The sequence below is a fragment of the Drosophila sechellia genome, chromosome 4, assembly GCF_004382195.2.
Source record: "Drosophila sechellia strain sech25 chromosome 4, ASM438219v1, whole genome shotgun sequence".
Classification (NCBI taxonomy): domain Eukaryota; kingdom Metazoa; phylum Arthropoda; class Insecta; order Diptera; family Drosophilidae; genus Drosophila; species Drosophila sechellia.
Genome location: NC_045953.1, coordinates 371634 through 386152, shown reverse-complemented (window position 1 = coordinate 386152; position 14519 = coordinate 371634). Strand labels below are relative to the sequence as shown.

Genomic DNA, 14519 nt, shown 5'->3' with positions numbered 1-14519 from the left:
TGGGATCGGTTTATTTATGTTGTCAAACAAAATTATCTGAAAAGACATCGGAAACAGCTGTTTACCGTTTCTTTTCTTTAATCCGTTCGAGACGAAAATATCATGAGTTTTTCTTGTTGGTCGCTTTACGTAGTAGTTTGACTGGAAAATTCAACAAAAAGGGGTGTTTACAGTAACACTAGTTTTTGAGATTATATAAATGACATTGTCATTTGATTCTGACATGGATTTTAGTATTAGAGTCTATTAGAAGCTGTAAAACGGCAAAGCTGATAGCATACTTTACATTTAACCCACAATCTATATGAATACATGAGTGAATATGCTATGCTATGGTATGCTATGCTATGGTATGACAATCATGCAATCCGTTGCGTCAAAGCTTGTGTGTTAACATTGTCATTTGCGTTTGATATGGATTTTTATGTTATGTAGATCTTAAAATTATAAACAAGAATTTTGCATATTTCAAACTAGGATTTGATAAAATAATGCAAATTTTTGGTTTTCCGGTTTTGGAATATCAGTTTATAAGCATTTAATGTTTTAGGCATATCGGTGTAGGTATCAGCAGCCTAATTATATTCAAATTCATCAATTTTAATTTTCTTATTGTACAAGGATCCGTTTTCTTTTACTTTAAGAAATATATTTTGTTATTATAGAACAATGACACATTTGAATCTATACATAAACACGAGCGAATGCTATAGGCGAATTATCCGACTACAGGTACCCGTTACACAGCTTGTGGAAATGCGAACGCGAAATTTCATTATTTTTTTGGGATATCGATAGATATTGGGGAATTAAGTGGGAAACATTTGAACATTTTTCAAGTGTGGGCGTGACCGTTTTCTAGGTGTATGAAGGGGCGTGACCAAAGTGTTTTTGGTATACCGATATAAATTGGCAAGATAAACAATAAAACGAAGAAAAATCTAAACATTTTGTTTTGAGCGGCTTGTGGGCGTGACAACATCTGTCAACAAACTTGCACTGCGTCTATATTATCAAAATCTGTATGCTTTCAGCCATACAGCTTTTATAGTTTCATACGGACGGACAGGGCCAGATCGGCTCGGCTGTTCATACTGATCAAGAATATACACTATACATTTACTCGCACAAAAATTTAAAAATGAATTTTAAACTCAAATGGTTTTGTGAGTTATGCGCCCATTTTTGTTGTTTCAAATTAATTGGATTTTCAAATTAATTTGGGGGTGTATGCAGACTTATGCGAGTGAGTATATATACACGAAGAAATTAAAATCTGCTTTAGCTGCCCGATCATGTCATTACATCAAACGAAAACAATTCAAACAAACTATGTGAAAGTTATAAGGTAGGAGATAAGGCAGGGAAATTATAGCAGTAAAGATTTTAATAATTAAGTCTGATGACGTGTAAAATCAACCACAAATATATTTAAGAAAATCTTGTCGAATGACAACCTTATTTGTGCAAAAAAAATTTTTAAAACTAAAATTTTTGTTGGTTTGCCTATCTGCAACAAAACGATATTTTAAAATCATAATCATTTTTCTCCCTTGAAAACTTCACATTAGAACCCTTTGTTCTACGACTTTTTGAAAGACCAGGTAGTCTTGCGCGAAAACAGATGTAAATAGCTGACTTTCAGACTTCAATAACTTCTGAATACCTGAAGCTAGATACTCGTATGTATGTTGTAGAAAGGAAATTTCCAAACGCTATCTATGCTTTTCAATAAGACATTTTCATGTCATACAAGTCATACAAATTGCAAATATATACTTGATCTGAATCAGTGTAGTCGTCAAACAGTGCTCGTCCGAACAAACTTATGATCTCTCAAGATTCACTCTTATTTTTATTTCAAAAGTATTACTATTGTAAATAATTTTACATTTTTTAAATTTACTTTCATTTTACCGAAGATTAGCATGATTAGCATACATATACAGTAGAGTGGTATTTTTAAAAATGGGTGTCGTAAAGTTCATGATAAGGAAAATATTATATATTATTATTTACTAGAAAGCAGTGGCGTTTTCCACATGGTAGATTACATCATATTTTACACTGCTACAACATAATTTATAAATGTTTTGAAGTAAAATGTTTGCTAAAAATTGTCGATGTCAATTTATTATTTTCAGCATTAAAGCAAACCACACTGGCTTAATGTACATGAATCATAATTAGCAGTCTCTTAGAAAACTGCATTAATAGCAATTATATTCAAGTTTCGTTGTAATCATTTTGAATTCAGCGTAGAGTCTATTGGAAGCTGTAAAAACGGCAAAGCTAATAGCATACTTTACATTTAACCCATCATTTATATGCCCACATATGAGTGATTATGCTACTATTCAGTATGTCAATCATGCAATCCGTTGCGTCCACGCTTGTGTGGTGAACAGAAGGTGTTTGCTATGTTGCTGCTTCCAATAGTTGATTTTTCTTGTCCACGTTTTAGATTTGGCGTAACTGTGGGTGTATGCTGTTTCGCTGCCGCGGGATCTGCAAAATCGATTTCGAAAATCATTAACAAACTAAACAATTAAATTTCATTAAAGCAATTCAAAAGCCTACCCTGCAGCCATCTAACTTGAGTGGCAGGTCCATAGCCCTTTTGATTGCGAGCAGCTATCCGGAATATAATAGCTGGTTTATTTGAGCAATCCACATGTGCATTAGATAGTGAAGCATTCGGCACTGTGCATTGATTTGCCGCACCGACATAAACCCGCACAAAAGCTAATTGTGGAGTGGACAACGCCTTATCCTTGGCAGTAGGCTTAACTGCAAGGTATACTGAATATTCAATTATCTCCTTAGTTTTTTGAGCTGGTGGTGGTTCCCATGTTAAGTGAGCGCCCTCCTTGACATCCTTGGAAATTTTAATAGCTGAGGGGGCACCCGGAAAGCCTGGTAAACAGGTTTTAAAACTGGATATCTGGAAACATATGCAATATATAGAACACTTTTATACTAGATACTCGTAAGATTAGTTGAAAAGTATGAGACAGGTAGAATTAAGACTCCAACTCTATAAAGTAGATATATCTTCTGAAGTCTCTAGCAAGGTCGCTGTCCATCCGCAAACCTTACAAAATAGTGGGCGTTACGCCCACGCTTTTTGATTTAATTATTTTTCTTACAAGTTTCTTTTGACTTTTTAAAACTTTTTCACTACACTGCATCACCCCTGTACTTTCTAACATTTTCTTAAGTGTCTTGCCACTGACGTAGAAGCGGTGAATGTATATTAAGGGTTATAATGGAAATAAGTGCACAAGGAGAATCGAGCGTCTGGCAGTCAGCGAAACCTACCAGTGAAGAAGAACCTGTCCATATGAGTCCAAAAATGGACAACCAAAAGTGCGAGAAGAACGCTTGTGAGCGAGAAGTGAAAACGAGGCCCCACGCATCCGAATCACAGAGCCGAGTGACATCTTGTTTCAGGTTGTGGACGTTAACAATCTTTTAATTATTCACTGTACAATTTCCAAAACTACAAAGTTTTTGCGGACAAGCGGGCCTGCCCAGGATACGGCTTCTACGTTTAAATTTACTGTGTCGTGGCTAAAAAGGGATCAGACAGAACGGTGTATTTGAGTTCCCGAAAAATTTTAAGATGTTTTTTGGAGTATGGCCAGACATTTCCTTCATATGATAGAAAATTCCTTAAACATTTTACATACATTTAAGTTACTTTAATATACACCACCAGTAATGGATGTGTATAAATGTATAAAGCAATAAAAATAAGTATATGTTTTAAATATCTTGAATAAAATAAGTGCATCACAAACCTCTCCCCATTCTCCTCGTCCGCAAGAATTGATAGCACTCAGTCGAAAACGGTATGCCGTTCCAGGATCCAAATTGGTGCGTGGAAACTTGCTGAAATCTGGAAGATTATCCACATCTATATCGTCAAAAAGGGAATCACTAATACAATTCGAATCAATGTAGCTAGTGACTGTGTGCGAAAGATCCTTAAACACACCTACTGTGTGCCATTTTTGGTTTTCGTTTTGGGAGGTGTTTGATACTACGACCGCTAAGGTGGATTGAACCTGTAACATATAAAAAAAAACAAAGTGTAACTTAAAAAAAACTGTTTTTATACAAAGCAAAGCTTATCTCTGCTAATCAAAGACATTAGGAAAACAAGATGCGTAACGGCCATACATTGGTTTTGCACTTTGCAGCCACTTTTTTGTTAAAGTTGCGATCTGGAATAGTTATAGCTTTTGTAAGTTATAACTTAAATTTTCCAAAAAAAGGAAATACATTTTAAAAAATATATTTCATAAAAATAATACAAACATGCAAATGCAAATTTGATTTCTTGAGGGACGACGTGCGATCATAAGCACTTAAGAATCGATGTTTACTAGAAAGTGTCTACTCTAACTTTTCACACGTCGCAAACTGAATATTCCAATGGAAATTATGCTAATATAGCCATTTTTGAAATTAACTTTGGAATATTATGTACATAGGATTCGGCTTTTACTATTTCTATACAATATTGAAATAATTATAACCTTAACGTTAAACAATGTTAAACAATGTAAAACAAATGATTGAAAAACTATTTTAATTTATAACAAATAAAATAGATTTAAAGACCAAAAACTTATAAAGTAAAGGGCTTAATTTGTCAAATTTGTGAACAAAAATCGTATAAAGTTACGCATCTGGTTATTCTAGTGTCTTTGGTAATATGTATATACTTGAACATACATTATTTTGTTGAATCTCGGCAATGTTGCTACTTCTGGTATTTGTATCACTTTCCTGTCGTTCTATCAATTCTTTCAACGCCAATGCTGTGGCGTCTGATGTTGCAGCTTGTAGTAATGCAGCGGAAGCAAGAGCCTCTAATTGTGAGCCATCTACTATATGAATATATAAAATATATACAATTTTCTGAACTTATAAAGCGTTTTCCAAAAATTAACAAACCATTTTGGAATTGGTGAATATTTTGAGATGGTGAAGATTCTTGCCGTTGTTTAAACTTTTTATTTTCATCTTGATTTTCTTTGGAACTGTCTATAGCACATCCTCTATGATCTTTCCTTATTTCTGTAGTTTCCAAAACTAAAGCCTCAGCAGACTTAATTGTGGTTAGGATGGTGGCCGCTTCCGTCTCGGAAGTTGTCGGCTGATGACAATCATCGGATACTATTGATTTTTCACCCTATAGAAAAATATATTTAAAAGATAAATAATTATTTCAAAAACAATGTTAACGATTTACTACGATTTGCCGATAATGTAGCAGATGAAGGTGAACACTTTATAAAATTGAAAACGATTCCATACACCTGTTACTTATAACAACAATTAGTTATAGCAGACGGTCAATAATATATGAAGGATTTATAAATTCATTTCTTCGTGGCGAGCAACATGAGTTGCATTCGCAACAACAACAATTAGTGCAGCGGTACCATAACTAATAAATTCAAAAAAACCCAAAAAATAAATAAAAATGTGAGACCTGTTTACTGCAATATTGATTTTTTGGGGTCACGACGTGAGGACATGAACACCCATGTACGTTTTCTTCTCTAATTTTTCACTCGTCGAAAACTGACTCTTATGAAAATTAATCCAATAAAAAGTTATTTATGAAATTTTTTAAGTGATTTTATGTACATAGATTCGGCTTTTTCTATTGCTATGCTAATTTCGTTAAAGCGGAATATACAAAACCAGTAAGTAGTGTTTCGCATTATTAAATTGTTATGATTATTATTTTTAATGAATATTTTATGATATTTTTAGTTATTTTTGAAGATGTCCGTAGAGCCCACTACCAGCATACAGCATTTCCAACTGGTTTTCTCACATTACCCTCAAGTGAACCGAATAAAATCAAATTGTTTTCATTTTTATATCAATATACCTCAATAGCGATTAATTCGTAAGTCTATACGGTGTATTCGGAAGTCTATACCTAGCTCATTTTACTTGACTCTGATTTTGTAAATACCAAAAAAATATTCTTAATATTTTTATCCAAAAAATTAATTATAAAAATAATAATTAATTAATTTACTAATTTAGGCCACAAAAAACGGTCAAATTTCCCATAGTGCACTGCTCTGAACTACTTTAAAATAACAACAAATATGAACTGCGAGCATAGGCCGCGGCAGATCCACGACAGAAGTCGACTTGACTTCTGTGTACGAAACTTTGCTACTTTGCTATAAGCATATGAGATTTGTTTTTAATTTTTCGAACACTCGCGAGGAAAACTCCGGTCGAGGAATTTTAGTATTGAAGGGGAGCTGCTGCTCTAGAGTTATCCGCTCTATGGCTGCCTCAGGAACAAAGCAAAGATCAACTGGAACTATCTATGCCAGCGAAGAGTATAAGAACAGAGTTCCAATATTGGCAGATAACTATGAGGCAATGGGCACAACAGCACTGACAAACGGGACAAAAGAGCCGAGCTAAGGTCCAAGTAAAAACCAAAGAGACTCTTGATAAATATTTAAATAAAAATAACAAATATTACTACCAACTGAAAAGTAGCAAGGGCCCCAAGTCGTTTTTAAGGGTATGGAGTCTGAATTAACACCTAGTGAGATTACGCAGGCGATAAATAATACGAGTTTAGAGACCAAAACTGTTTTTAGCATCCTAAGCATAAACAGACAACCACAATCACTCTTCAAAGTCGAGCTGAAACCTAACACCAAATCTATTAGAAAGAGCGACCGAGGAAACAATGTTAAGACATAAACGACCGACGAGGCAATATAGACCAGTTGCTAGTTAGCTACATCAACCAGTAAAACTCAATGTGGAAAGCTTATTCCAGCTTACCAACTTCAGCAATTTTGTCAAAAAAAAAAATGGTAGGTAAGGGACTGTTGGAGTAAAAAAAAAAACGCTAGAATGCTAGAGTGCTAGTGCAAATGACAACGCGGAATTTTATAACGATTCAGCTTATAAATATATTTTGTTCTTATATAGTTTACAAAACTAATACAAATATCAAAAAATTTCAAAACATTTTTCAAAAGCGTGGGCGTGTCAGTTTTGGGCGTTAGTGTGGTCGTGGCAGCATGGCTGCACATATGTTCCTAGAATCGGCATGCTTAATCTCAACCTTCTAGCTTTTATTGTTTCTGAGATCTCGGCGTTCAAACGAATTAGAATAAGAATATATATATTTTATATGGTCGGAAACGCTTCCAATTAATTTAAAGTTTAAGAATAAAGGTTTATCAGCGAATAAAACCAACAATGAATAATCTCTCGTGTTAAAAATACATATGCACTTACCATAGATTTCACATCATCGTTTTCCTTCACCGATATCTTAAGCGATTCTATTGTATCACCACCTACTATTGCAGTTTCGTTAACGTCAGTTGTGCTGCTCACGCCGGAGACATCTTCAATAATATCAACCGGATGTTCCGTTACTATAGGGTTTTGAGCTCTCGATGGCCCTGCCGTATCACCTCCGGTATACATGGAAGAGGCAGATGAAGACGTTGCATTTTCAACATTATCTTCATTCTCCTCCGATCCACGCTGAGCTTCACTTTCAGAAAGCTTTAGCAGATCTCCGGCTCCATCCAACTGCTCTATAATATCATCTATTGGATCTGTGTCTTTAATAGTAGCGACTGAATGATTATTAGTTTCCGTCACTGATTGCGCTTGTGTTATAGATTTTGCATTAATGTTTTTGGTCGCTAAAGTGACGGCCCGAGGGCTACCTCCGGAATTGAAAACAAAGCTTTTTCTGGCACTCAGCGCCGTTGTAGTAGCAGGAGAACTATTTGAGCTTGTTCCTGGTAGTACCATAACTTTATTTCCGGATGCAGCCATACTTGTATTGGTGCTCATAACGGTAACAGCTTTGCCTCCTATATACAATGCCGTTTTTTGATGAATGGGAGTGCCACTTTGTTTTTGCCCAAATGTCATTGAAGATGATGCTTGTACTGATGATATATTTCGCAGCATCTTAACTCCACTTTGGTTGGATATTAAAGTTTTTTGTCCACTTAATGCCTGGAGCGGGCTAGGCGTGGTCGACGTTGAGCTAACTATACTTACAATATTTGTCCCTGATGCAGAGCCACCAGCACTTGTCATAACTGTGCTAGTTGGCACAGATCGCACATTGCCACCAGTGGTTACAATAATGATCTGCTGATTTCCCAATGGCGTACCCTGTTTATTAGTTATGACAAAAGCTGGTTTTCCACCCATTACGTTTGGAGTTACCTTGCCCATCTGTAAGATGTTTGAATTCTTCATAATCAATTTTCCACCGGCCATCGTATGCGGCGATACAAGCTTTAAAACGTTGCCGGACACAATGGGCTTTTGGAGCTGACTTCCGGGCAATGTCGATCCCTAGAAATTTAGAAATTAAAACTTGGTAAATATTATTCTTCGTTGTTTTATAGGCAATCAAATTACAGTGAAATCAAAGAAAAACTATACTTCGAAAAATGTCGCTTGAACACAAATAGAATTTTTTTTTAACATTTCGACTAAGCACCGAAGATAACTGACGTTCTTGAAAGATTTGTCTATAAGTATTGGTACACCATCGACTTGCGAGATAAAACAAGATTCGCGTGCTAAATGAAGCACTGAACCAATTTTCGGGAGAATATAAGAAGATAGAGTATAATTCGGACATATTACAGAAAATTGACTCGAGCAGCCATGAAACACTGGGAGCGCTGGGACCGAAGAAACAAATACTTTTTCAAAAATACGCATTTAATAACTCCTTATTTGCGTTAAGGCTCTAAACCGGATGAACATATATTGCTGAATCGATATCGAGGTACAAAATGCATGTTTACATTTTTCTCTCGCACTCCTAATAGATGAGTTGTAGTCGAGGATCGCGATCTTTTATTTTGTAGTCATACCGGATCTGATTTAGCCAAACATGTCTGTTAGTTCGCTATTCAAAGATTTACATATAATTAAAGTGTAGCTCACTCGATTACACAGCCTTTAAATAATCCATTGAATTTTATATGTAGTTCCGTTTTTATTTATGTGTATACTTATCATGCTTACCTGAATTTGAGTAATACCAGACGCCAAATGTGGGTTTGCAATTGAAATGCCATGTGGGGGCGTTCCTTTTGAAGCCGTAAAGTTGACCTTTGGAAGAGTTTGAACAGTCATCCCACCACTGGTCTTAACAAATTGAAGCTGAACATTTGGAGCAAGGGTAAGTGGCTTTTGAATGAAGTACTGTTTTCCACCAATGGAGGTGGTGACCGATGATGTAGGCTGAGATTGCACGGCGACGTTTGGAAGAGCTGTTTTTAATATATTTATTGCAGAACTACTCCGGCAGTTGCTGCCACTCGCTTGAGAAGAAGCTATACGTAGTGACTGCGATGTTACGCTTGGGACAATACGCAATGTACTACTTGAAGAGCTAAGAACAACGTTTGCCGACATCGTACTTGGTACTCGCACAGACAAAGGATCAACCGTGCTGGTAGCAATAGATACCGCAGTAGTTGTGGACGTTCTTACAGCGGTAACAACTGGTCGAAACTTTTGCAATATACTATTAATGGCGCCACTTGTGGACGCTGTGTCGTTGCCCGTTACTACGGCGGTACTACTGATTACAGATATTTGAGGATGCACTGAAGCGACGGATGTTGATAAGTTAAAGGTAGTTCCACCCCCTGACGAAAGTGGGTCTTTATCAGCACGAGACGCTGGGGAAGAAGGCGGCGACATTGATTGCAACAAGTCATTTACAGATGGTTGAGCATTTGTTTCCGGTTGACATCCAGTCAGTTGCAAAGATTCCTTTTCTAGTTTTAAGACTGTAGATGTGGCTTCGACACCAAGACCCAAAGCACTCCCAGATCTATTTGTTGAAACATTAATTCCAGAAGTTTCAGCAGATGTCGTGGTTCCTTGTTGAACAATGTTGTTGCTTAACGGTTTCAAGCTTGTATTTAGTGCCTGCTCAATTTTTTGTATTTGCAAAACGTAGGCTGTTGCAAAAGTGGTCGCCGTCCACGAGAGCTCCAAGGCGTGAGTAGAAGCGCGAACTAGCGCAACTTTTACTGCATACAGGGGCTTGGAGACCTCTAAGTACCACAGGTCTTTGCAGCAAACCTGTGAAGGTATTATATTTATATTGTATATAATGTATACGATAAAAACGCGTACAGGTTATGTGGAAGAACTACTTGTAGAATAGAAAGAAACTTAAAGGCTATTTCTAAGTTAGAAATACAAAAATACAATTTTTAATTTAAGTTGTGGGAAGAGACAATATTTAGATAGATAATCGAAAATTTCTTATGTAATAACTATGGGTAAAAGTGTGTTCATAAATAAAATGGCTCACCCTAACCTGGTTGTTCCATGCTTTGCGGTAACCATCACGACCTGACCACACATAGAGACGACTTTGAATACCAACTGCACAGTGGCCAGCACGAGCGCGTGGAACATTTTCCTCTACAGTGTCCAATGTGACATTGTCCCATGTCATTGTTTCTGAAAATAATCATTCAGATTAGTTAGTTCAGTTTAAAATAATTGAATTGAATGCATAAGCTTACATGCAAGTGTCTGATTTGTCATCCCGCCCTATCAGAAAACTACTCACGATTTAGCTAATCAAAACACTTACAATTATTACAGTAATTAAGGAAAACCTTCCTTAATCAAACATCATCTGCCACCTATTTTAGTTTATGCACTTTCGATCGTCAATAAAATGAGACAAAATTTGTCGTCCATGGCCATAGAATAGGGAAATATAGATACTTTGGGTCAGAACCAAAAACTTTATGGGGGGCACTTAGTCAAATACCTCTATTGTTACTACTTCGCAAGTAAATGGTTATGGTATAACAAATATTCTTACCTAGGTCAAGGACAGCAAGAGTGTTTGTACATTTCCATTCACGCTCTGTTGTCGATTTAGAATCATTGATCACTAAGGGAACCCAGCCACCAAAGACATACATTTTGTTCCCAATCATTGTAGAACTGTGCAACGAGCGTGGTAAAGGCGCCTCCCCTGAAGTTTTGGGCTTCGACCAAGTCATTGAGTCTTTAAATAATGTAAGTCCATACAATAAAAAATATTAAAAAAGAAATCGAGATATCGAGTTACCTGTTTCTAGCAACCACAAATCTCCCAAGCGGCAGCCGCTCATTCCACCATAAATCAAAAGATTTAAATTTCCGTTGCTTTTAGTAGCAAACGAAATGCCTGTGTGTGACTCTCGTGGTGGAGGACTATCCCCATATGTTTTAGGTACTATCCACTTTCCGTTATGACTGTGAACTCCTCGTGTATCCAGTATGTACAAGTCGTTTAAGTATCTAGGGAACATTTTTAAACAGTCATTAAAATTCTTCTTTCGAAAACATGTAACTTACTTAGGAATATTATTTTTTGGGTCGTCCGATTCATTTGCTAGTCCGCCAAAAAGAAATATTTTTTCACCAACCATTGTAAAGCTGTGACCCAAGCGAGGACACGGTGACACCCCACTGTCTGGTGACTCTGGATACATTTTTCTCCATTCCCATTTAGTTGCCTGTAGCTCATAGAGCTCGTTTGAATATTTTCCGTATTCGATCATTCCCCCAAAAACAAACATACGTGTACCCTCCACAACAAATCCATAAGCAGCGCATCCGTTCGGTACATCTCCTTTTAGTACTGGGACGTACCACTGATTAGTAACTGAAATTAAAAACGGAAATATATGAACAAATATATTTAATAGGCATTTAAAAATGCCTAATATGTCTAATTTCTTAAGAATAGAAAGAACTGGACGTTCATACTGACTGGCCGTAATGGTCAGATCAGATTTTTGAATGCACAGTTGTGACAGCCAGATTGATAATAACAACTTTTACATGTCTTTTTATACCTGTTACTCGTAGAGTAAAAGTGTGGAATGGATTCGTAAAAAGTATGTAAGAGGCAGAAGAAAGTGTTTCCGACCACATAAAGTATATATATTTTTGATCAGGATCAATAGCCGCACTTTTAAAAAAATGTGTTCATATTTTTTTCACATTTTTATTAGTTATGTAAATTTCTATCGATTTGCAAAAAAGAAAATTTACCACGCCTACTCTAAACCAGCCCAACACTGCCACGCCCACATTTTTGAACATTTTTTCGATGTTTTTTCATAATTTAATTGGTCAAAAAACTTTTTGTCACTCTAACGCCCTAAAGCCGGTCACGCCCACACTTTTAAAAATTTAAACAATTTGAAAATTACGAAATTTCGCGTTCGCATTCACACTAACTGAGTAACTGGTATCTGATAGTCGGGGAACTCGACTGTAGCATTCTCTCTTGTTAAATTGGAGATTTTCTATGCTAGCTACCAAAATTTCATTACCAATTTAAACACCATAACTTTTCTATTATATTTTTTTGTCGGGCAATCGCTTGTCATTAAATTATAATGCAAAAACTTCTATAGAAAATAAGGTGTAGGTTTTATATTAAAATAAATGTGACGTTTTATTTAGAAATGTTATTACTTTTATGTCGTTTCATTTTTCTTAATTATGTTCATTTATTGAAAAATGTTCACTTTAATCGTCATCATTATCACTTTAAAATTCTATTAACACAACTATTTGATAAACCGATGTTTTAATTCGAGTCGATCGAGCGAGTGCATCCTCACATCCTATTCTTACAAAGCAAACTTTGTTGATATCCTTTTTTGTTCTTCTTCGGTTAACCGAATACCGTTATATGGCAAGACAGCTACAGTCCCAATATAATTACCAGTATTATAAACGTGCAACTCGTCAACAATCCCTTCGTTTCCGCCGCCGAAAACGACCATGAGCTCTTTGATGTTTATCGCACGGTGTCCATGTCTCGGGCGGGGCTGCGGTCCGGTTGGGTTAAGAACTCGCTTCCATCGAAATCCGGTTAAATTGCTGTCCAGCTGGTGCCCATCAGGGACATCTATATCCATAGAAATTCGATTTGCAAAACTGTGATTCTCGGCCTGAATAATATGCTCCGAATTTAAATCAGATGCCGATATTCGTTCTCCTGAAGAAAATGCTGGACCCACAAAGTCTGAGCCTTCCATATTATGGCCAGAAATTTATTGTTTTGATAATATATATAACTTGGATATTGTAGACAGTTACAAATTAGGTTTGCATTTCCTTTCACGGAGTGTAGTCCATCTGGAAAATAAAAATTTAAATATATTATTACGATTTAAAAACACTTATTTAGTACTTAGCTTCTTAAATGCAAAACCTTTCAAAACAATAACAAAGCATCCAGACATGATTTTAAAACCAACAACTATAACTTGTAGTTTAACTTCTGCGATCAAAGCACTGAATGGCCTCAAAATACAGTTTGAGTCGAATTAATAAAGTTTGAGGAAATATGTCTAAAAATGAATACCATATACCAAATAAGAATAAATAAAAAAAGCTGGTATGCTGACACTTGAAGAAGTATTAATATACCGAACGGTTTTGTGCTTATGTGTTTCCTTTAATTGTAAAATACTAAAAACCCAAAGGCATTCTCTATATAATTCACAATTTGTTTTGGCCTGGCAATGCTGGAACTAGACGCTTCCCTATAGGTCTACGCGCAAAACTTTAACAGATCATCCAAATGTTTGGTATTTGCGATTTTTTTCATATGAAGTTTATATTTAAATGCTATACAACAAGTTTCCGTTTTAATGTTCAAAAAGACAGACACTATTAAAAATTAACAAAATTAAAAGCCGAACTGAGACCTACACACGCAAGTACTTATTAGGGGTGAACTTACACAAGAAAAATATCGATACATCGATTGCTTAGGATAAAATCTGAATATTGCCCACTTACTTTAACTAAACAGCGGAAACAGTATATAAGATCATTTTACAAAATAGCTAAGCGTTCCCACTGCAGAAAAAAATTATGCTCGTAGAGTATTCAAAAGTATATAGGTTTTATACTTTTCAAAGAATTTTGTGCACCCTTTTACCCCACAAGTAAAAGGTTACATACTTCTCAACGAGTAGTCACGATATAGGGGTATAGTGAGTGGGTTTTTCTCTTTAGGACTAACCACTAACTACTATTATCTAACAACAGGATTTCATTAGTTATACCTGCTATATTAGCGTTTTATGCATTATGCATAATGTTTGTGTGTTTCACAATAGGTTTAAAATGTTAAATGTACATATGTAAGCGCTTAAACAATATCCCTATGAAATGTGTGTGAACTCGTTCTAATTTATTAGATCGAAACGATCTTCGTTTCAGAAGTATGGACTTTTTTAAAAATTTATATATTATATATTGACTTTTAAAATGGTTTTGTTTTTGTGGTAGTGACAATCAATATCTTTTTAACACAATTACATATATATTCTCCGAGTGTAAGAAAACGTTTATGTTCTTATCTCACAGGTAGGTGATCGCCGCAGTACTAACGTAGATAGGCAAGCAAAAGATAA

General features: G+C 35.7%; 1 protein-coding gene across 3 annotated transcripts; it reads right to left on the bottom strand.

Annotated features, from left to right (window-relative positions):
* Nucleotides 1-1765: 1765 nt before the first annotated feature.
* Nucleotides 1766-13453, bottom strand: LOC6619455 (host cell factor). 3 transcript variants are annotated; one of them, XM_032724041.1, is made up of 12 exons: nucleotides 12815-13453; nucleotides 11431-11740; nucleotides 11162-11373; nucleotides 10910-11098; nucleotides 10385-10536; nucleotides 9079-10149; nucleotides 7306-8394; nucleotides 4966-5203; nucleotides 4744-4898; nucleotides 3804-4070; nucleotides 2581-2944; nucleotides 1766-2508 (listed from the first exon to the last, which is right to left on the bottom strand). In XM_032724041.1, exons 1-12 carry the CDS (start codon nucleotides 13128-13130, stop codon nucleotides 2366-2368), a joined length of 4506 nt encoding a protein of 1501 aa, XP_032579932.1. In that variant the 5' UTR covers nucleotides 13131-13453; the 3' UTR covers nucleotides 1766-2365. The 3 variants fall into 3 exon arrangements, with proteins under 3 accessions (XP_032579932.1, XP_032579933.1, XP_002043670.2); XM_032724042.1 differs by having other exon boundaries at nucleotides 4744-4895; nucleotides 12815-13435; XM_002043634.2 differs by having other exon boundaries at nucleotides 10391-10536; nucleotides 12815-13433.
* Nucleotides 13454-14519: the final 1066 nt, after the last annotated feature.